Source organism: Alosa sapidissima, chromosome 3, assembly GCF_018492685.1.
Source record: "Alosa sapidissima isolate fAloSap1 chromosome 3, fAloSap1.pri, whole genome shotgun sequence".
Classification (NCBI taxonomy): domain Eukaryota; kingdom Metazoa; phylum Chordata; class Actinopteri; order Clupeiformes; family Clupeidae; genus Alosa; species Alosa sapidissima.
In genome coordinates this window covers 2822456-2847500 of record NC_055959.1, presented here as the reverse complement: position 1 = coordinate 2847500, position 25045 = coordinate 2822456, and the positions used below count along the sequence as shown (strand labels likewise).

The window sequence follows — 25045 nt, the reverse complement described above, 5'->3', positions numbered from 1 at the left end:
AGAGCGGTGCATCGGTGGCTGACAGGATTTTCTGGTTGGAGCACACCGTTAATACTTTCAGACAGTAATGGAACAAATTAACCAACCCCCCACAACGACACGCACGCACACACACACATAAACACACACACATACACACACACACACACACACACACACACACACACTCCTCCACCGCCTCTCTTTCAGCTTATTGCTCATGACCCAGACCAAGTCAGTCACGTATTGATTGGCCTAAACTCCGCATATCCCATTAGTGTGGGTGTGTTTGAAGTCCATTAACAGATCAAAATCAAAAAGCCACTGGCCCCATTTGCGGCACATTTTCAGATGTAGTCGGATGGCAAGAGCCCAACAGATGCTCCATCACCTACAAAAATAATTCAACATCCCCCATCCCCTCCATGCCTGGACCAAACCTGGACCACCACCCAGCCCCCCCGCCTCCCCACACACACCCACACACAATCACACACCCACACAGTCACACACACACACACAATCACACACACACACACACACAGTCACACACACACACACAATCACACACCCACACAGTCTCACACACACACACTGTCACACACACACACACAATCACACACACACACAGTCACACACACACACAGTCACACACACACACACAATCACACCCACACACAATCACACACACACACAGTCACACACACACACACAATCACACACACACACACAGTCACACTTGCCACAGCACAGAATGCAGCAGGTCATACAGAACAGGACCCCCCGGGTCCATCTATGGCCCGGTCAGGCATCTCTGCGGGCACCTCTTCGGTGTAGTGCGTCTGGGGGTTGACGTTGGCCTCACATTCCTCGCAACAAGCCTCTAAACCGCACACCGGCTGCACTTAATCTGTCAAGCAGCTGTGAGCAAACTCCAGCACCTGGCCAGGGGAGAGAGACGACCGACCGCAGCCCAGGAGAGGAGAGGAGAGGAGGAGAGGAGGACAGTGGGAAAAAGAAAGAAAGAGAAAGAGCAAAGAGCGGAGGGGAGAGTGGTGAAAGAGAGTTAAGAGAGTGCTTGTTTAGGGAAGCGGCATTACTCAAGTCACAGGGGGAGACAGAGAGAGAGAGAGAGAGAGCTTTGGAGAGAAAGGGGAAAATTGGGGTTGTGTATCTCGCACGGAATGAGAATGTCTCTGGTTCTAATTTACACTTGTGCAACCACGGCCCAGAATGAGCTCACCGTGAAAGAACAACAATAAACACACACACACACACACACACACACACACACACACACACACACACACACAGAGCGGACGAGAGAAAAAGAGAGGGAGAGAGCGAAAGAGAAAGTGAACAACAAACTAACCGTGAGAGGCAAGGAAAGGGGGAAAGGGGCTTCAAGAGGTGGAGCACATTTTTTTGTCGTTAGTGTATACTTCAGTACGAGCTCCATGCAGTAAAAGTGAAATGTAAACATGGTACGCATGCTTCAGGCCCATAAACCACTATGACACCCCGGTGAACTTCGACTGGGAGCAGGGGAGACGCACAGATTACTGGCAACACACACGAGAAGAGAGAGAGAGATGGGGAAAGAGTCTGGAAAAGAGAGAGAAACAGAAGAAGAAATGGAGAGAAAGAGACAGAGATAGGCTGAGAGGTACATAGTGAGAGAGAGCGAAAAAAAGAGAGTGAGATAGAGAGAGAGATGGACAGACAAAGAAAGAGAGAGATGGACACTTAGAGAGAGAGAGAGAGAAAGAAGAGAGAGATGGACAGACAGAGAAAGGAAGGAGATAGAGAGAGAGATGGATAGACAGAGAGAGAGGGAGGGAGAGAGAAAGGAAGGAACGCGAGAGAGTTAGAAAGATGTGTCTTTCTCTGGAGAAAGGCAGACGGAGGCGATTAGTGGTGGTTCTGGAATGTGAGGGTCAGAGATCCGAGCTCTGCTGAGACCCGCTCTGTAAACACGGCCCCACCTCACCAACAGAACCCCTCACAGGGCCACTTGGAACAGCACTGAACAGCACGGAACAGCACAAACACCACACCACAGCACAGCACTGGGGAGAACACAACAGTCCCAAGACCACAAAACAACACAACAATTCACAGTACAGATCAGCATAGGAAACACCAGAGGAACAGCCGATACGGACATGCACAGCTGGAACACTGGGCCACAACAGTCTACTAGACTCTCTCAGTGGACACACTAACAATACATATGCTCACCCAAACAAGACCGTGCTGGCCCAACAACCACACTAGTAACTACACAATAGTAAAGCACTGCTCTGTGCTTGAAAAGTACTATATAAATATTATTATTATTATTATTATTATTATTATTATAACACAAACCTTCACAGACGGCTAAACATACGGTGTACACACACAACGACCACACAAACTACTATGTACAAAACCCACAACGTCCTCGTCAACAACTTAGCACCAGTCTCCATCTGTGGCCACAAACACACACACACACACACAAGCAGACTCTTTATTGCATGTGACGTTGCGGATTATAAACACAGCAACAGGGCACCAATCATAGGAACAATGCAGTACAGAGGCAGATAAGCAGAATGTGCATAGAAGCCCTCAGACAACATGCATGGAATCATGCAAACCCACATAAACACAGATGATCCCTTCCCCCGTCTCAGATAACCGACTGGACTGTGCAATTACCCAGTCCAGCAGAACCAACCCCGCAGCCACACCAAACAAACCACAGAACCACTCTGTGGGTAAACTACATCTGAAGAAGTGACACCAGGCCGTGAAATTCTGCGGACTTCCTCTGACATGTCGAGGAAGGTAGACTCAGAACGCTGGGAGTTCGTGGAGGGCAGCGGTGATGAAGGCCTAGGCTATTGAGCTGACCAGACAGCCTTCGCATGCTGCTCAGAACAACGGAATGTTTGAACATGGAGAAAAAACAAAAACAATATGTGGGTATCATGTCTCTGTTTTTAAATACTTTGAATGTTTGTTGTTTTCTCCTTTACTACTTTTTTTGTTTGTAAAGAGAACAAACAGAAAAAGCACACATTAAGATAAGCAGCCACCCAGAGTGTTCAAAGTCAAATTAATACACAACATAAGACACAACAAGGAGGCAGACGTCAACATCCATGCCCCGACAGACATAAGCAGGCATCAAAGAACCACAAAAACCTCTGTCACTCTGGCATCAACCGGCGCCACGGCAACACGCTCCTGTCTCCGCTCGTCATCCTGACAAGAAACAAAAGGGGGCTTTGTACTAAAGGTAGTCAGGTGTGTCGGGCCAAGAATCCGGGGGTGTGCACACACACACACACACCCACGTACACACAGCCAGACTACCACACACACTGTAAACCTGAACAGGCTTACTCAAAATATTTGAGGAATCTAATTACCTTGCATTTTTAGAGACACATTTCCCAAATTACATTGGCATTTCAGTGCAACTAGTAGGCCTATTATCAAAGGATCATGGGAGTCTAAGTAACACTCAAAACAGTTGAGATGCTCTTTAAACTATGTACGGTAATTTAGAATAATAGTTTTTGGACTTTGTTTTGTTCTTCAATGATTAAGTTGTGTTAAATCATTACTTCAAGTTAGTTTGACTGTTCAGGCTTACAGTGCACTCACACACATCCTTGCTTCTCTCTCTCTCTCAGACACACACACACACACTCAGTGAGCTCCCACAGCTGGCAGTGTGTATGGTGGCGGCGGCTGAGCCAGCTGAAGGGGGTGAATGTGCTGGCGCTGGGTTGGTGTTGCTGATTAGAGTGAGAGTTAAGCAGCACATCGGCGGCACACACACACTTGCCTCATTAAAGCCATTGTCTTATGGGGACCTCAGAGGGAGCGAGAGAGGGTGGGAGAGAGAGAGAGACAGAGAGAGACAGAGAGAGAGGTGGATGCCCAAAGCATTGTGGTGGGCTGATCAAGCCCCGATCAATGCTTCCTCCTCTGCCGTAGTAATTTGGCCTGCGGGTGTCTCTCTCTCTCTCTCGTCTTTGATTCTTCAGTTCTTCTTCTGTTTTGTTCTTGGGTGTCCTGTTTTGTCTACCCTGATTGTTACTATGAAAAGAACTAATCACGGCAGCACAAAGCAAGGTGAGGCGGAGGAACAACACAGAAACAGACACAGACACACACCCCCACTGATCTCCTCTCATCATCTCCTCCATGCCTGGACCAAACTGCCCACACACACACATACACACACACACACAGATCTCCTCTCATCATCTCCTATCATCTGCATCATGTCCCTGGGTGCGCGCAATGAGGGTAGGAGTGTGTGTGTGTGTGTGTGTGTGTGTGTGTGTGTGTGTATGTGAGGGTGGGGGGAGGGTCCGGGCGGGGGTTGCGAAGGGCCGTTATGGAGTGAAGACGCCTCTCAGGTGCTTTCAGTCCAGACAGAGATTGAGAACAACACCAGCGCAGCAGATTGCTTAGAGTGCAATTTGGCCAAACAAAACAAACACGCAAACGACGAGATGAGTGGCTGGCCGATAGAAAGTGCTGGATGGAAAAAAAACCCTCACCATTTATTTCTGTCTTGAAAGAAGAGTCGGTTGTTATCTGTCCAGTCCCCCCCAAACACACACTGTACACACACACACACACACACCAGCAGCCCCCCTGCACTGGCCTGGTCTGTTGCTTGCTGTTGTTACTGTTGCTGAGTTGTTTTTGCAGCAAACCCCCCATGCCCTAACACACAGAGTCACACACTTTCCCCACTCCAGTCTGTGAGGTGCATCCAGAGCAAGCAAGAGCAGCTGTCAGCGGGAGTAGAGTGGGTGTTACACTAGTGATGGTGGCATTAGTGTGTGTGTGTGGTTGTGTGCGTGCGTGTAATGGTAGTTTGTGTGTCAACATGTTAGGATTGTAAGGCTAGTGTGTGTGCATGTGCATAATATATGTCAGTGTGTCTGGGTGGCATTGCAGCTGTGTGTGTGTGTGTGTGTATGTGTTTGTGTGTGTGTGTGTGTGTCTGTGTGTTTGGGTGGTATTGCGTGTGTGTGTGTGTCTGTGTGTCAGTGTATTTGGGCAGCATTGCAGGTGTGTGTGTGTGTGTGTGTGTGTGTGTCAGTGTTTTTGGGTGGAATAGCGTATGTGTGGGTGTCTACATTAGCGTGGGTGGTGGTCTGTCTGAGGATAGAGGGGGGAGCTTGTGTGGTCTGCCTGTCTCGGCCTGTGGTTTGCCAAGCTCCAGACTGTCGGAGAAGTTTGGTCTGAAAGCGGTGGTGTGTGTGTGTGTGTGTGTGTGTGTGTGTGTGTGTGTGTGTGTGTGTGTGTGTGTGTGTGTGTGTGTAATGTACATCTGCGCCTAGTTTAGTGTGCATATGTGAGTGTAAGTGTGTGTGTGTGTGTGTGTGTGTGTGTGTGTGTGTGTGTGTGTGTACGTGCATGTGTGTCTGAGTCTGAGTCTGAGTGTTTGGCAGGCGAGATGGAGAGATGACGGGTAGATGATGGTGTGTGTGAAGCAGCAGCCGCAGCAGCACCTGAGGCTGTCTGAGAGTTAATAAAGGTAGGACAGGCCAGAGACTCATTAGTTTGGGAAGACAAGACGACGGGACGAGAGACAGAGAGAGAGAGAGAGAGGGAGAGAGAAAGAGAGAGAGACAGAGAGGGAGACTGACTGATGATGGAGAGATCATGTCTATGACCTGGAGGAGAGGAATGGGTCCAAGCAAGCAGAAGATAACAATCTCAGCTGCAGACAAAGGCTCAGAACTCCTTTGATTAAATAGGTGCAATAACGCTTTTAATACACCAGCAATGAAGACATAGTTTGCAATGAGGACACTCAGGCTATAAGGCAGAGGCATTACAGCCATGCTGGGCCACAGGCCCCAAAACCCCCTTCCAAGAACAGATTACTACCATACTTACCAACAGATTATGATGTACAAATACAAACCAAATTCTATATTTAGTACTTATCTAATAAACACATAGTTCACTATGTTAGGTTGTTGTGAAATAAGGCACAATTACACCCAAACACAACACACAGCACTATCTGTTTTCAGATCTGCGCCATAGACAGTAAATAACCAATTAGAGACACAGAAACACTTGTGAAGCAGTTGCTCAACTTCAGTTAAAAAAAAGACTCAATTGCATATTCAATAATGTAACAAAGAGGTAATTTTTTAGGCATTCAGAGGCGTAAAGGGCACCGCCTGGCCTCAGATCAGCATGGCAAGTTTCTCTCTTAGGATCCATAACATCTAGTATCCATATAAATCCATACAGTACACCCCACCCCCCCCCCCCCTTCACACACACATAAACACACACACACAAACACACACACACACACACACACACACACACACACACCACCAGCACCACCAGAACAAGCACTCCCCCCTCCCGGCGGCGCCCTGGGGCTGTTTCCTCGTTCAGGCCTGCGCTGCACGTATCTCTGGCCAGGCCGGGGCGCAGGCTGGGGCGCGCACTAATGGCTGACGTGAGGATGAATGCGAGCAGGCCCAGGTCCTCTGGGCTAATGCACTACTACAGCTACAGGGGAAATGGAGGGGGGGGTCAGGGGGGACAGAAACTGCTACAGATAGTGTGTGTGTGTGTGTGTGGGGGGGGCTCAGTGTGCGTCACACTTTTCCACTTTCGTATCACTCTAAACTGAATCACTGGCCTTGCCTATATTTCAATCGATAGCTTTTTGAATATTTCACTTAGCCGAATTTACATAGAGATAGCTAAATTCTCTAAGGTCTAAGTCTCTCATTGCAAACAGCAACTGAACTGTATCGTGAAAACGTCCAAACAGAACGGGAGGTCTGCCTGGTTATTTTACATATGTACCACACATGAAGCATCTCAGAATCCTGCAAATTAAAATTCCATGAAAACCCATGAATCCATGAAAACCTCCATGAAAACAAAACATAGCATGCATTTTTTTGTGTCAGTTGTAAACCATCACAAGCCAGCTTGAGCACGTTTTAGACAGTAAAGAAGAAAACACCTTCTCTCTGCATCACTGGCGAGACATCAACACAGTAACCAGGTGAACCGACAACAGCATGGGGAGCCGGGCAGCGTGTAACGGAACAGGAACGCCCCGTACAGTATGCATGTGACACTCGGAAGTATGCCGGAAAACATACAAGGAACATGCCGGAGCTCGCTGCCGTCTCACCTGGTGGCTTTCGCTGCCAACAGGGGAGGAACACAAACCCACAGAGCACACACACAGAACCAAAACATAAACATACACACAGGTAACGGAGACATACACGAGCACCCACATGCCTTTGGAAAAAAAACACTGAGCTCTCCAGGTCAGGACACCTTCCGTCTGTAATTGCATTCCGCTAAAGAATGGAGAAGAAAAGATTGGGAAGAGGGTGGAGAGATAAGCCCAAGAAGAGGGGGGGGGGGTACGACTAGGCAGCTCTCCAGAGCGGGTGTGATCGCTGAGGGTGATAGCAAGGTTAGGCCTGTGGCACATGGCTTCATGTCATATACTGTACACACACACAGATTCATTCATTCACACACACACACACACACACACACACACACTCAGTGTCATTCAGTCTTTCACTCAGCTATCGTGTCAATCTTCCTCATGCTGCTGTCACTTTCCCACCACACTCTGACCCTGATGGGCTGTCATTCTCACAGACACACAACACACACATGGAAGCATGTTTAGTGGCCTAGGGAAGCCACATCAAAAGGGAACTATGTCTGTGCAGTTCTGCTTTAGGAAACAATGACCATCTCATAGGCTGCTGACGTGCACACCAACATACTGAGGCACACACACCCACAAGTTTGCATGTTCGAGGGGTTATCACGCTCACAGACACACACGCATACACGTGCACACCAAGAAGGCATACACGCACACACACACACATGCACAAATAATCAAGAATAGGAGGAGAAAATAACCATAAACAACACTGTCCTCGCTCAAAAGAATAATTAGAATTACAGTTACAATGACAAACATTTTACCCAGACACAATTGCTTTTTTAATTCACATTATTGGTATTAGTTACGCCTGTGGGGGAATTTAAATTAGCGACAGCTGCTCTTTCACAACGGCCCCAGCAAAAACAAAACCAAAATCACATCCTGCACATGAAACACAACAACCTATTATCGTGTGCCGTGCAGGGTGGGGGTGTGAGCTCCAAACCTTTAAATTGGATTATAAGTGACGCAGAATCATAAATAGGCTGATTGTTTCTGCGCAGGTGGAGAGGCCACTAGCAGAGGACTAATATATAAATACTAAGAAGCAGAGAGGAGGTGAGGGTTGATCCATGTGTGTGGGGGTCTAGGAAAACCATTACAATTTAGTAAAAATGTGACTTTTCATTGACTTATTTACTTTTTTTAAATTTTCCATTTAATTTCCCCCTGGACCCATAGTGCACAGATAATGTGTTTTAAGTTAACGCCGGGATTTAAATGAACAGAAAGACCTTTTAACCTTTTGCTATGTTGCAGCCAGACTCTTTAATAGCCTACATTTGCCATGCACAAATCAACTTCTCTTCTTAAATACATCTATTCTAGTAGACATGATTGGTATGCGTTTGATGGTGGTCTCCCACCCACAGCAGCAGGGGTGTGAGGGGCAGCCTCTCCTGGTCTCTGGTGACCCCACGCTGGACACTCTGTCTCAGGCGTGACTGCAGGGCACACATTCCTGCTCAGACATCACAGTAAACCACAGGCAGGCCACGGGAGGGTGGACACTTCAGATGTGACACTTGCTCTTTCTCAATTTCCCTTTCTCTGTAATATCACGCAATGAAGACACACTCACACATATACTCACATACACATTTCCACCATCACAGAACACATGGAGACACGTACACACACGTACACACACACATAGCACATAGCAAAAGGAAACACACACACACACACACACACACCACATACACAAGCAGATACACACACACACACACACAAAAAAGCTTTACTTATGAGCATAATGAATCAGAGTTGAACCAGAAAATGAATAAGTTACACTAGAACATCGTTCATCTTTGTGTGTCTGAGTACCCCCATCAACAACCGTCCTGCCCCAGTACCCTCACCCAGCGCGGCAGAAGGCCAAGAGGAGATGGAGGGGAAGGGAGAGAGCGAGAAACAGACTGCCCATTCTTCACCTATTATCAGACAGATCTTACACCTCTTATTTCCTAAGAGAGAGGTAGCAATGCCGTGTGTATTTTAACACCATTAGCAACCATACAACCATACATTTCTTAACTGCATGGTGACACAGACCCTAAAGAGCTCATCACAGCGAGGCGTTATGTCATACATCTGACAGAAAGCCTTGTGGTTAGCTTAAGGGGCATCTGTGACACAACCCTGTGAGTTCTCATCATCATATGTCAGTCTTACTCCACCGTGACAAGATGACACCAGCGTGACACTCAGCAAAACCAATGAAAAAGACGAAGAGAAACTATTGGCCAATGTGTGCATCATCCTGCATGCTACTTATACACTCTTGCCAGTGGAAACCCAGCACTGTTTTTTTTCTCTAGCGACCTTGTTGGTCAACTCTCTCCAACTCCAAAGCAAGTCCAACAGACATCAGGCATCAGGTGAAAGCACAATGATGGCTCTCGCTGCCCGTGAGAGATACACGTGTGTCAACAAAACAGTAATGCACCTCTCAGAGCAATTCTTCTCACATTTATGCATGGTGTGTCATATGGAGCATGGTTCTTAATTATGTGCCTGGGAGCCTGGGATGATTGTCTCTGGAGGCACTGGAGCACAGTGGCCCATAACCGTCAGTAGCCTATGCAGACCTGTCTGTCTGCCTGGACAGGTTCTGTTCAACAGGTGTTAGCAAAACATGCTATAGAGGTGCAACACATGTAGGCTTAAGTAATAACCAACCTTCTGGCTTTCAATGCGCCATTAAATGTATTCATCATGTTTATGTTTGTGGAAAAACTGGCTTAGCACTTTGTACACACTCTTTCTTTCTCTCTCTCTCTCGCTCTCATTAGTACCAGAACAATAGTTTGCCTCGGTCCAAGGATTAGACTAAACTCGGGTGAACGTGTTTCTCATAAATTTAGCTTGCAAAAAGTCATTCGTGACTTATTTATCAAATTTGGTTTCGTAAAACCTCTAAAGGCCTCTCTAAGCTTTACAGAACTGTGCACAACAGGTCTTTCCTCTGAGGTGGTTACCCAAACATCACCTCTGCATGTAAACACAAACGGCAAATATGATCTGCAATTATAATTTCCATTTAACTAACAATATACAAAAAGGCAAATACGTTAGAGAATTCAGAATGTTAAATGCAAAACATTCACCTCACAGTAAATAATAAACCTAGGCCTATTAGTCATCGGGCGAACTACGTTAAACAACACAAGTTAACTGTTTGGGTCTTGAAAACAATCCATAGCATACCGAAGGACTTGAATGCAGTGAGTGGCGTGCAGAAAAGTTCAAGAGATGAACTTAGATAACTTTGTTGGGTACTCACCTACGAACAAACAAATTATGTCCAAGCAGACCAGCATCTTTCTCTTGGTGCAGAATGTATTGTCCGCAGGTTCTGCTAGTATGTGCTTCTTCCCATTCCCTCTCATGGGCTCCCCAGCTGCCCCGTTATCGGCTAGCCGTTGCTGAAGTTCAGCGTCCCGGGTCGCCGTGCTGCTGTTCGTCGTATTAAACTTTTGCATTGTTGGAAGTTCTCCTAAGCCAAACGTTCAAAACTTGTTGCGCACAGTCCTTTCCACAACAGCCTTATGTCATTTGTAAACGTGCTATAGCGCCTGTTATAGCTAACCTTATAAAGTCATGTTAAAACAATAAAGGAGACTAATTTCTAAACCGAACACGTGTACGTTAACCTTACCATTATATTAAGTCGTTCAAGGTTAGCAGATGTATGGCACTGTCAACCTTAAACAATTTAAATAATTGAAAGCAAACAACATCAACTGAGGTGCCTGTCAAACTCCTACGGTGCTCTCTTAAGTTTTACCGCTTTAAAATAGTTGAAACGGTCTTCGCATCACGAGGCGTGTTGGCCAATCAAACCTGGATCGATTCTTCAAAATGCAACTCTTGAACATATTGTTTGATTCGTCTGTCAAGTAAATCACCACAGGTCATGTCTATTCAACTTTTCCAGAAGGCAATGTGATATTTTCCATACTTCTGAGTGTTCCTCCCACTCTTTAGCAAACTTCTCGGAGCTGTCCTGATTTGCAAGCGTTATTAGGCTTCCCCCGCCCTCGGCTTCCATAACCTATCCTTTTCCCTCCTGCGTTTCAATGTTGCCCCCCAACCCCACCCCACGCTCGTCCGCTCTCTCTCTCTCTCTCTCTCTCTCTCTCTCTCTTTCTTTCTTTCTCTCTTTCTCTGTATATTTCCCAAAGGGCAATTACCTCACAACCATCATGTTTTAATTACTGTTTCGCATGACTGAAATGCAAGGGCGTCTGCCTTTCCCACATTTTTAATCACTTTAAGCTGCATTGGCTGTAGCCTAATACGTTTTCTAAAAGGTGACACTTCCATAGGGTTATTTTTCAGAAGTCAGACTGTGCTCTAGAGGATTCGTGTCCTTGAAAGAAAACATTTTTATGTTTAGACTCTCCTATCCACACCACTTTGGGTGAAATAGTGGTGGCCACGGGAGGCTTAGGTGTGCAATGGTGGAAGCAGAACTTAGACAAATTGTGCCATCTGTTGAAAGTTTTCGGTATAAGTGGGCGGTAACAGGGCCAACAATGCCCCACCAGCACTGTCTGCCATACACTTTCCTAAGGGGTCGGCCTAATAATTCAGTGTAGGCCTAAGTGTTTTAACTAACAGCCACTCTGTCACTGGATTTGTTAACGACTTCTGAGGCAACCCTCCGAGTCTGTTCGCTGGCGCTTTAGAAGAGGAAACATTTCTCTCTGTGTTTACGCTCTCTTTCCTTGGATCCCGTCTTAAATATCCAGAAATAGCTCACTTGCTCCACTTTGTAGACCGATTGCTTTGTCTGAGGTAAGGAAAACTCTGAAAGCTGTCCATGGGGGTAGTCTAGCCGACAAGATATCAACGTCTGCCAGCCAAACCTTAAAATAGCTGTTGGTCTGTGGGTTTGTTTTTTGACTGCATGAGATATTTACATTTACATAGATTCAATTGGGAAATGCTTCCATGCAAAGTGACTTGTGAGGTTAAATGCAAACCTAGCTGTGAAATTTCAGGCTAGCTTACTAAACACAATAGCCTATCCATGTCTGCAGCAGGACTGTTTGTTGTTTTGCCTGAATGTGAATAGTGTTCTGCATCTGATAAAATAATATCTTCAACAGTTCTAGCTGTCTTTGTCACTTTAATATGTCTACTTGCAAGGCAAATTATCTGATTTGAATATGCAGGTGGGCATGGATTGTGGCACAATTAGAGTGGGGTGAGGTTGATCCTCAGAAAAAAAGTGATGCAATTATCTTAAAGGTAAGTATAAGTATATATACTCTTTTGATCCCGTGAGGGAAATTTGGTCTTTGCATTTATCCCAATCCGTGAATTAGTGAAACAAACACAGCACACAGTGTACACACAGTGAGGTGAAGCACACACTAATCCCGGGGCAGTGAGCTGCCTGCATCAACAGCGGCGCTCGGGGAGCAGTGAGGGGTTAGGTGCCTTGCTCAAGGGCACTTCAACCGTGCCTACTGGTCGGGGTTCGAACAGGCAACCCTCCGGTTACAGGTCCGAAGTGCTCAAATGGCTTCAGTTTATTTTTTGGAACAATGCCATAACACTATAATTCAAAACTAGTTCATCACATTTTGAAGAGAGTGACTTCATCTTCATCTCTGAGTTCAGCAGAGGCTTCGCAAAAAGGTTGCGGTTGAAGCCTGGAGCAGTACCATCGCGGCAGTCTACGACCAGAGCCCAGCCTGTAAGTAAAACACTATGTCAACTCAAGGAAGTGCTATGTTATACAGGTTTTATGACGTTAGGTAACCAAGACTAAGGGCCCGTCCCAATACCTCCCCTTCCCCTAGATTTTTGCCCTAATCCTCGTTTTTGCGTGTGCATGTGTAGGGGTAGGGTGTCCCATTACTTTAGGGAGCAAGGGGGAGTGCTGTTTCCCCCTTAAAATCAACCCTCAAAATATAGACAGGACCGATGCAGGCTTGTAAAGATTTTGTAGATTGTGAATTTTATCAGGTTTACCAAGTGACTTTGTTATCAAATTCGCAAAAAAATTCTTTGAACATTATTTTGAGAGCTACTCAGAAACAACCTGTTGGGGACCCCTGTTATACATCTTCAGGTCAAACCAAAAATTACCTTTAATATTTTGAAGACTTGTTGTTGTTTGTTCCTTGGCTCTTGTGGTTATGTCTTTCATTTTAGTTCTCTGACTAAGAGGAAAACAAGACAGAATGCAAGTTAAGAACAACCTTAAAAGTGCTATAAGCGATGCAGGGTAACGTCACTTCTGTTGACATTCAAACAAAACAGAGAGCTAGCTCGCTACTTCCTACCCCTCCCTCCCGTGTAATTGAAACTCTCCCAAACGTGCATTTTGTCGGTGATTTGCTGGAACAGTTTGTTATGTTTTTATGGGCCAGGTTGGCCCAAGTTGTTTTTGTGGCCGTTTTTGGAACCTAGGCTGTCTATGGAGACCGCATTTTTTACAGTGTATTCGGAGCACAGGCAGCTAGCGGATGGTGAGGTGATGTTAGCTGTATGTGACAAAAAATGATTATCTCAAGGAAAGTATTTATTTTTCACCCCAAACCCCCACCCACCCCACCCATGCACCCACACACACACCAATCCCCACCACCCCATACCCACACAATATACCTTTTTTTTAATTGCTACTTTTAATTTATTCTTTAAAGTTGAGCTGGCTCTTGAGCACAAGAATTTCATTACTTATAATTCCTTTTATAAGTAGATAAGTACATGACAATAAACTACTTGAACGTCAACTTGATGGAAGGCACGCTTTTTATCATAGTGGATTTTAAAGGGAGAATTTTCTGCCATTCAAAAGGCCACCAAGGGTCCAACAGAAAATGTGGAGGGGGGGGAAGCTCCATCCATGCAGTCTTGATTATTCTTGAGTATATTAAAAATACATGGAAAAGAATGTTCCATTGAATATACTGAATATAATTCAGTCATTAATAAAAAAAAAAATGTTTTTGTTTCATCTTAGACTAATGATATACGACGGAGTATTAGGGCCACACCAGGCGCGCGGGAACCTATTTTTGACCAGGGGTGCTGAATAACAGAAATAATGGATGTCCGACGATTCCCCCACCCCCCCCCCACCCCGGACATGTTTCGGATTTTGAGTTTTAGAGTTAAAATCGTTTGTTTTTTCAGCTGTTTTTGCAATGCTGTGGAATGTTCATAAGTCACAGCTGAGCGGACTAACTTAGGTGTTGTCAATAATAATTTTATAGGTGTAGTATATCACTTTTTAAACGACACCCTTTTCAACCTAGACCATGGTATAAGCTTTAAATATAGGCTAATAATCAGGCTGCAATGATCACGCAAATAATTTCTGAATAGACTAAAGTGTGTCGTCTCCGCAGCAAGTAGGCTATGTGTCCTAATAATTTCTATCTTAGCGACTAGGATAGTGAAATGATTTCACTAGCTATACATTTATTAGTTTCTTTCAGCTTATCCATGCTTTTTTTGAACGTGTAAATCGCATAGAATATGTAGGCCTATATCAACTGTAGGCCTACACACTTGATCGCTATCACATAGCTGAGACCACGCTACAGTTCTCACAGTAACTGACTCACGTTCACATTGATCTCTATAACTGTTCATTTTTAGTAGCCTATATTCGAACCTATCCATAACCCTTTTTTGCTATTTGACTCATCATTTCACATACAAAAATATAAATAATGTCAGACAGTAATTATTTAAAAAAAATATATAATCATTTTTAAAAATCTATCTCCTGCCAGCAGGGGGTGCTGCAGCACCCTCAGCACCCCCCTTCCCGCGCCCTTGGGCCACACATGAAGGAAAAAATATTTTTGCCATGACGAGATAAAACTCGACATGTCGATTTTTAAGTCGCCATGTCGACTTTAATCTCGACGTATCGACTTTAAAGTCGCCATGTCGACATTAAACTCGACATTTCGAGAACAAAGTTGAAATATCATGTCTACTTTAATGTCGACGTGTCGACATTAAACTCAACATTTTGAGAATAAGTTAGTTTGGAGAGAGAACGACTGCTCGGGACGATTGAAAGGGAGGACGAATGAAACATAGTTTTCTTCGAGTGCAACAATAATTAGACATAGGCCTGTATCATGTGGACAAAACATAGAACATATTAACCTCCATTGCTCAGCCAAATACTTTCCTGTTAGGTCCTTATCACAGAGTTACAGGCGATATGCGATGGTCAAAAGTAGCCTAAACGTCATTAGCGGTTTATTTATTTATTGTAGGCCTATTATTAAAGAGCTTAATTCGTCCCTCCAAAGACATTCAGCAATAGGCTGTTTTGCATCCATTACAAACAAGCAACATGAAAGTCTAGGATTGGGGAGAGCGCCTAGTATGCCTCTAGTGCATAAGCATGAAGTTGAACCTTTAGATGAAAAACAACACTTTAATAATAGGCCTACAATAAATAAATAAACCGCTATGACGTTTAGGCTACTTTTGACCATCGCATTTACCGCCTGTAACTCCGTGATAAGGACCTAACAGCAAAGTATTTGGCTGAGCAACGTAGGTTAATATGTTCTATGTTTTGTCCACATGATATAGGCCTATGTCTAATCATTGTTGCACTCGAACACTCTGAATCATTGTTGCACTTGTTGCATTGTTTCATTCGTCCTCCCTTTCAATCGTCCCGAGCGGTCGTTCTCTCTCCAAACTAACTTTATTCTCAAAATGTTGAGTTTAATGTCGACACGTCGAGATTAAAGTCGACATGATATTTCAACTTTATTCTCGAAATGTTGAGTTTAATGTCGACGTGGCGACATTAAAGTCGATATGTCGAGATTAAAGTCGATATTACATTTCAACTTTATTCTCGAAATGTCGAGTTTAATGTTGACATGGTGACTTTAAAGTCGACATGTCGAGTTTAATCTCGTCATGGCAAAAATATTTTTTCCTTCATGTGTGGCCCTAATACTCCGTCGTACTAATACTCCGTCGTATAATGACAATTCATGATATCGTTAAAGAAAAATCATAGTTGGTTGTTAATTGTTAAAGAATATTGTTAATACACAACATACTAGTGATGAGAGCCACATTTGTTAATTATTGTCAATTTAAATAAATCAACTGGTGCAACATCATTAAAAGAAGGATTATACACAAGAAGGAAAAAAAAAACATAATAAAGACCATTAGCCTTTTTAGAAAGGTTTAAATCTAAATAGATCTGATATTCTAATATCTAATATTTACAAAAGTATATGAATATTTCTGGTAAGTTCTGTCCTGGACTGAAACCACGCTGCAACCAAGTACAACCATAATGTGAACCCATGTGCATCATTCATTTCATAACAAAATGGTCTCTGATGTGCTAAACCTACCAACAGAGGGCGTAGAAGACAAACAGATGGAGAAATGACAGACCCAATGTGTTATTACAAGGGACAATTGAATCCTTGTGTTGATACACAAAAACAGTTGAACTAAAGCTGCCTGCATTCCAACAGCTAACAATCAAGGAGCAACTCTTAGAAGTGTCTCTGTCTACCAGTAGGGCCCATAATGTCATCTTTCATTCAGTAATGCAGATCTACTGCTATGAATAAATTACGTTTTTATAACATAACCATACAATGTGATTTATGTTTTATGTCGTCCAATACGTGGCCCTCAACTTACTTTATCAGAGCAATGAGGCCCTCTGGGAAACTGTGCACTCATTTCACAAAACTGGAACTGAACACTCTAATTTGCTGCAGAGGGAACTGTGATGATTTGATATTGATGAGCCTTGGACATGCTGAGGCTGTGGTCATTTTAATTTAGTAAAACAAGTGCAACATTTTCTCAAATGAGTGCACTAACATGACCACACAATTCAGTAAAATAAGCACACAGTGTAATAAAACAAGTGCACAATTTTCTTAAAAGTGCACACAATTTAGTAAAGCGAGTGCATATTCTCTCGATATACAAAAAATGTCTTGCAATGACACCTCCCGGGCTGATTGCTGATTGCTTTCAGAGGAAGTCTGAAACACAGGACTATCACAAGACTTGTCTTGAGGCTAGACCATCCGAATTCACTAGAACTGTAAATATTATTAATGGGGAAGGGGGAAGCCAACATACTTTGACCATTGCTGCTCAGAGATTATACTATTAATTTTTACTTCTTCATTCTGCTCAGCTCTTCCTCTTGTTTTTCATGCCCCTGTTCATCCAACAAACACACACACACACACACACACACACACACACACACACACACAATATCTGTGAATCTGTGAAAACGTTCATCTTTCTTCCTCCTTTCATAAAATGTTGAATCTGCAGTTTCAGCTGTCTATGAGTCAGACTTACTTCTTCTTCCTTACATCCCCATCCTTGTCTCCCCCTTCCTTGAAAAGGAACATTAAAATAGTCCTCAAATTTGCTGCAGAGGGAACTGATGATTTTGATCACTGTCTTGGACATACTGAGGCTGTGGTCACCTGTTTACAGCTCGTAGGAGTGCAGGTGTTTAAAAACAGAACACCTAGATGACAAAGATCAAGAGGATGACGTTAGAATTGTGCCCCAGAACTTTCCCAGCCTCACCGCATGGCTACTGTTTGTAAAACCACATAAAGGACAGTGCTTGTCATGTCATGACAGGTTCTTCAGACAGGCAATTTGTTTTCCATGAAAACAAAGGAGAGCAGCAGGTGGGCAAGTGTGGGTGCAGCTTTTTTTTTTTTTGCGAGGTTAATAGATAAAGCCTATTTATTCCAATGGCATTTCACTTTGGCTTTCTTCCATGTGGGAGAACACATGCGGAATGTGAGTCGACTCTCGACGGGCCATATTGTAACATGCAGAGCTGCGACAAGAAATGCATCTGGATGTGGTTTTTGACAGGTGCACTTTGCTGAAGAGGAAGAGAGAGGGGAATGGGGTTGAGGGGTGGGTGGGGGGGGGGTATTGACTCATACTTTCTTGCTGTCTGAAAGAACACGCTGTTTCCCCTTGCCATCAGGTGAAACCACACATGGTTTATGGCCCATGTTTTCGTTCTGTGTGTGTGCACATATGGATACTGTACATGATGAGGAACCTCAGATTGACCACGCCACAATGGGTGACATCAATGCGTCCGAAGGTCAGCCAGTCCAGATATTGTATGGTGGCCTTTCCTGCCTATTGAGCTTCCTCTTTTCGACCCACTCCCTGCACGTGTTCAGTGATGTATGTTGAAGGAGGGCCAGTCCCGTCTATTTGTTGTGGTGCTGTCTCTACTCTGTGTTTTCCGTCATTTGCTCTCAGAAGGGAAAGTACTGCACCTTGCGACTGCAGAGACACCGGTGGCTGCTCACAACGGGGCACCAGCAAACGCAAGCGGAGGCTTGTGACATCTTGGTCGTCTGCAAGGTACAAGTTTTGCACGGGAAGCCTGGAGCTGCCAAACGGTATAGTCTTGACTAGGGGTTTCTCTATTTTTTTATTGAAACCACGAAAAAAGAACGGTGAAAAAAAGAAAAAGACGACCGGAGTACAAAAAAAAAAACAAAAACAAGCAAAGGAAGACCGAACAACCCTCCAGTTTGCCTTTGCGTCGCCAGCGATGACACAGCAGTCACTGGAGCTAGGGGAGGCTGGCGGCATTGCTGCTGTCGGGCATGAAAGCCGACGGCTCAACTGCATACTCATTCTCTGGATGACAGTGCTCACTATCGGCCTGGCCGCCAACCTTAGCCTCCACTTCATTGCCATCCCTGGAGCTCCTGGTAAAACACTGGTAAGATTCAATCAGCAAGACTGGAGCTAAAACAGATTGCTCATCTCTTCTGCTCATGTTTAAGAGTAGTAGGTAATAAAAGACATAACAGATGGCTTAACTCAAAGGCATCATTATTAGACAAGGGGTTCATTAAGAGGTAGTGAACCAATAGCAAAATTAGATCATGTATAGAGCTGAATGGATTGCATAGATGGTGTACATAAACTCATAGATAATGCTTCCTGATGGTTTTAATCTTGTGTACCCTTGCTGTATCATTTCCATGCAGCAAGTATAAAAAAATGGATTGGCATTAATATGTTAGACATTACGAGCCTATTAAGACTTGGTGAGGCGATGAAGAGTAGGTCAGCGTTTGTGGAACTTCCATTCTTTGAACCCACTGAGGTTCTGAGGTCAGTCTGTGGTTGATGAATATGATGTCACAGACTCTTGAAATGACCATTTTATTTGACAAGTATCTGGGATTTAAGTAACGCTTACAACAACCGTGAGTGGATATGTTATAACGCTAACCTCAAAACCACAAAAGACCTGACATGCCCTCACAAGCCCATAGACAGGATTGGGCATGTTTATAACAGACACTGACCTGAGCCATTACTGTCCTTTCCAGAGTGCAATATATTTCATGTACACTCCATGCATATACCACTGCTACATTTCAAAGGTGAAATGTATCTGATTCATTTATTTTATTTAACCTTTATTTTACGCGGGAAAATAATCGAATTGAGATTACAATCTCTTTTACAAGTGAGCCCTGGCCAAAAAGCAGCACATACAAGATACACTTTAACAGACAACAAGTAACAGACAGACAAGGATGGATAACAGTATTAAATAAGAAATAAAAACAGAAAATCACATTTAGAAAAAAGAGCAGACATGTTGATACATTTGATTTAGGTAGGACTTGAATTATATGTGAAATAAAAACCTGCAGTTATAGCTGTTTTTGCAACTCATTCCTCATATCTGATTTGTTTAAATAAATCATCTATCATTGCTATACACTACCCTCTCAAAAAGACTATGCCATAAGACTAACCACAGATTGCAACATTTTCCTTTCTCTCTTGTCTCTGTTGCAACACACTCCAAACGAGATATTTTTTGTTATTTTTACAAAATATTGTCAAATATTCTGCCCTGTGTAAGACATATCTAATACTGTCCCTTTAACAGTTTCAAATATTTTAAAGTCCTTGACACATTGACAATATGTAAGTTGAACTGTCTATGATGTTTTAAGTATAAGAATAGGCTCAAAATATCATGGAAGTTTCAAAATCCTGCCATTAGTTGATGGTCATTGCTACGATTGCTGTGACAAAAGATGTTATAACTGAAGCATATACAGTAGATGCTAAGAGCTGACTATAATGCTCAAATTATGAGAATTCATTCAACGCATAAACCCAAACATCTCTCTATAATGTTATTATGTTGTCCTTTACAGGGTAGAGAAGGTACCCAAAACCCTCCCATACCAAACAAAGCAGACGTCACCTTTTTTGACTTGGTCCCTTCAAGTAAGTCTGCCTTTTGGAATTACAGGAACATGCTTCTTCTTCATCATTGTCTCAACAATATGTATCTATACAGTTGTGCTGTATACAAGTTTACATAACCTGTACACATGCTAATGTTGACTAAAAAGAGGACACCAATGTTCTTTGTGAATGAATAATGTATCGTAAATAAATAAATGTTCTTCCTTAAAAAAACAGGGGCTCATAAGCATACATACCCCTATGTTAAATTCCCATTGAGGCGGGCAGATTTTTATGTTTAAAGGCCAGTTATTTCATGGATCCAGGACACTATGCATCCTGATTAAGTTCCCTTGGCCTTTGGAATTAAAATAGCCCTACATCATCACATGTTTATTTTTAAGAAAGGATTTATTTATTTATGATACATTATTCATTTACAAGAAAATTAGTGTCCTTAAAGGTTGGATTTTTCCTCATTTTGTATTAAGGCATTAAGGTCAATTTCCAAAAGATTATTCCTCATTTTGTCAACTTTAGCATGTGTACAGTATGTACAGGGTATGTAAACTTATGAGCACAACTGTAGATGTAATGAATCTTGTTGTACATGAATTCCATTCAGTAACTCAAATAATTCCTTCCAATAGAATCCGCTAATGAATATGGACCTATTTCATGGAACAACAAGGAGGATATTGACATGGAGCAAAGTGAAACCCTAATAAGTATTAAAGAAGATGGGTTTTATTTCCTCTATGGACAGGTGACCCTCATGTCTGGCAGTACTGGTTCTAATACTGTGAAGATAATAAAGAAAAGTAGCAATAAAGGAGAAGAAATCGTTCTGGAGAGCTCCATTGGTGAGAAGTCAAACTCAACCGGCTTCTTTGGAAAGATCCTGCGCTTGGAGGCTCAGACTAGCATTAGCATCAACTGCTCCAACCACCACCTGCTCAAAACAGACACAAAGAAAAATCTTTTCACCTTTGTGGGGATTTACAAAATGGGTAAGCTTGGGCAGTCGACTGACTGACCACTCCAGCGCATTCAAAAGTGGACCAAAAGAATGTATAAAGCAACCCATCAGTCAACCAAGCACCAGCAAAAGCCAATGACTTGTTGAGCCAATGAATGTTTTCATTATTATTATTATTATTATTATTATTATTATTATTATTATTACCATTGAGTTTTTTTTTCTTTTGGGGGGGGTGCCTTTATGTTTATGACAGTGGTGATATGACAGTGGAAAGAGATAGAGAGAGTGGGAAACAGATGGGGTGGGATCTGGAAATGACCGCAGGTCGGAATCGAATCTGGCCCCCCATGGGCGGAGACCCAATTGTGATAGGGTGCTGCCACTTGTGCCACTGCTCCCCAGCCAATGACTTCTTTTCCTGTTGACTGTGAAAGCACAGCCATTTGTCTGTGAAGATGCAGCTGGGAGACACCAGACCAGAGTGACCATAAGTCTGTAGCTCACAGGACCATCATAGCTTTGTGATTACGGTAATGTGTATCTCAGTGGATGATATAGACCCTTTCAATCTGTTCCTAGAGGATTTCTGGTTAAAGCCAGTTTGAAACCAATGCAGAGGCTTTGAAATGAAAATGAATCTGTCTTTAGTGTAATGTTCTACAAAATGTTGACTTTTTCTATTTTTGTTTGTCCCCAAGTTACCATTGGCTCAATGTTGTTTTCTGTGACACTGGAAATGCTAAAGGAACGCACATGTTTGTTTCTGCAGTTGAAAGGGTTTATGTTCCAAATTAAGACTCATGGATCAGCTCTCTCTCTGTTCTATTCTCACACAGCTCACTGTACTAGTACTAGAGCAATGTGTGACACAATATGGCCAGGATAAAAACCCCAAGAAATGTCAGGAAAGATCCTGTCATTAATCATCATAACTGATGATGTTTGAAAAGAATGTTTCAGTGTGCTATATTCTCATAAGCTGCCACAGCGGCTCGATAGTGTTTTAAGCCCCCACCGTCGACTTCAAGGCACCTAACCCTAACCTTAACCCTAACCCTAACCCTTGCCAAACCCTAGTGCCTTCCATGCAGCGCTGCCTTGAAGACGACGTTAAAACACCAACAGGCGCCTCAGCACCATGAAGCTGCCATAGACAGACCTTCCCTGATCATTCCCTATGATGGCCACATGCATGGTGCTTGTCCTGTATGCCTGCATGTGGCACCTGTCATGATATGTTCATAAATGTGATTGTCTCGTAGGGAGGCTTTAAAAAGAGTTTGTATAAAAAAAAATGTATGATATGCCTTAGATTTCATATGTTTAGGTTTTATTTCATATATCCTTAGTGTAAGGATAACACTTAGTTAAGTTAAAGAGGACACTGGGTTTGGTTAGTATGACCATGAAACAGAGGAAATCTCTAACTGTATAATTTGTGTATACATTATATTGAGGCCTCACTTGAAACTTCACAAATGTCAAGAGCAAATTATGGAAATTCACAAATACAGACATGCCATTGCATGTGTGAAGTACAAACTGTGTTTTGAAAGTGACACTGAAAAAAGGAGAAAGTGGAAATCGAGAGAAGAAAGTGAGTTTTTACTCATATGTGTATTGCAGTCAGATCTATATGGATATCTGCATCTGATTCTTCATTATGCTATGAACTACACTGGCCTTATTTATATAAAAATATTTATTTATTTACACATTTTTAAAAAATTTTGTACAATAAATACTTCACGTTTAAACTAATGTGTTATTGTAATACTTAGCTTATTCTATTTCTTCTATTAAAACTGCTGTTTGTACTACAGATTTGTGATGCTGTCAGATGCTGTTTAGAGTATAGCAGGGAAAGCTGTGGGAGTATTTCATGGCGTCATCAAGCCCATCCAAAAAGTTATCACCACCCACCATTTCTCCACACCACAGGCTGAATGACTCATGTATATATTCAGCAAACAAAGCAGACAGTCAGAGAGATGATAGATAGATAGATAGATAGATAGATAGATAGATAGATACATACATACATACATACATACATACATACATACATACATACATACATACATACATACATACACACACATACATACATACATACATTAGTTAGGCATACATATACATTCTTAAACAATGGTCATATAAACAAACATGCACACATTCATGCATACATACACAGACAAACTACTGCCGGGGTCACTAATTAAAATTGTATACGGTCTTTTACTCAAACATAGCATACATAGCAATTTATTGTAGCAGCATTCAGTCGTAGGACCCAGATAGCTCTGTAGAGTTTGCCTTGTTTTTAAAATCTAATGTCAAAAGGTTTCACAATACGGAAAGGAGCCACTCACAGTTCAAAATCGAAACCATCAAATTCAAATTTTCCTTTTCTGTGAACGTGGACTGTGATCTAATGTTTTCATACAGACCATAGGACTACATAAATATATATACACACACACACACACACAGACACACGGCGCACAGAAACATACGCACATACATACATACATACATACATACATACATATACATATACATGCATACATACATACATACATACATACATATGTAAACATACATACATACATACATACATACATACATACATAAACAATGATCATGCAAAAATTCACACATACATACATAGACAATCTACCGTATCATCACAAACAATCAAATTTCCTCTTTCTGTAAAGCTGATTGTGATTTACAACTCTATGTGAGTCAGAGTTGTGACCCCAACTGAAAGTGAGACCGTGTGAGTGTGACAGCACAGGACCCTCATTTTCCAAAACTGTGCTGTCGAGGAACCGGAGCTGCAGACAGCCAGAACGGATGTCATACGTAGACAAAACACACAAACACAAACATAGACACACATACATAAATACAGTACATATACATTCATATAGAACATAGGCCTACACAAACACACATACACAAATATATATATATTACACATTCATATAGAACATAGACCTACATACATAGCTACAGACATACATACATACACACACACACACACAAATAAATACATACATACACTGATAAATACATACACTCATACATACACATTCATACATACACATACATAGATACATACATACACATAGACATTCATACATACACATACACATACCTAAAACACATACACTACACAGATAATCTCCCATAACATACAGTACATCAGAAACCATCAAATGTCCCCTTTTGATGAAAGCAGACTGTGATCTGGTGTATTCACTCTATGTGAGTCAGTGAGTCAGAGTTGAAACTGAGAGAGCACAAGACCCTCATTTTCCAAAACTGTTATCAAGGAATCCTAACCGCAGTCGGCTGACAGCCCACTTAAATCGACACATTAAGACAGACAAACACACACACACACACACACGCATATACACACACACACACACCATCAAATGTCCCCTTTCTATGAAAGCAGACTGTGATCTGGTGTATTTACTCTATGTGAGTCAGTGACCCCAACTGAAAGTGAGACCGTGTGAGTGTGACAGCACGGG

The 25045-nt window shown here is 42.8% G+C and overlaps 2 protein-coding genes across 2 annotated transcripts in view; one reads left to right on the top strand and one right to left on the bottom strand.

Annotated features, from left to right (window-relative positions):
• Positions 1-11285, bottom strand: part of ppap2d (phosphatidic acid phosphatase type 2D) — a 22709-nt gene extending 11424 nt beyond the window's left edge. The window contains exon 1 of the mRNA XM_042086328.1: positions 10530-11285. Coding sequence (XP_041942262.1) covers positions 10530-10728 — 199 coding nt within the window. The 5' untranslated portion in view covers positions 10729-11285. The remainder of the gene's footprint in view (positions 1-10529) is intronic.
• Positions 11286-18235: 6950 nt separating this feature from the next.
• Positions 18236-23229, top strand: tnfsf18 (TNF superfamily member 18). The gene is made up of 3 exons (XM_042086231.1): positions 18236-19016; positions 20482-20554; positions 21166-23229. Exons 1-3 carry the CDS (start codon positions 18465-18467, stop codon positions 21549-21551), a joined length of 1011 nt encoding a protein of 336 aa, XP_041942165.1. The 5' UTR covers positions 18236-18464; the 3' UTR covers positions 21552-23229.
• The last annotated feature ends 1816 nt before the right edge of the window (positions 23230-25045 follow it).

Bases quoted from the DNA above. Each gene is read 5' to 3' on its own strand.
- tnfsf18 (XM_042086231.1), top strand. From the start codon at position 18,465: ATGTATGTTGAAGGAGGGCCAGTCCCGTCTATTTGTTGTGGTGCTGTC. The intron at 19,017-20,481 runs GTAAGATTCAAT...TGTCCTTTACAG, and splicing joins GAGCTCCTGGTAAAACACTG to GGTAGAGAAGGTACCCAAAA. The intron at 20,555-21,165 runs GTAAGTCTGCCT...TCCTTCCAATAG, and splicing joins TTTTGACTTGGTCCCTTCAA to AATCCGCTAATGAATATGGA.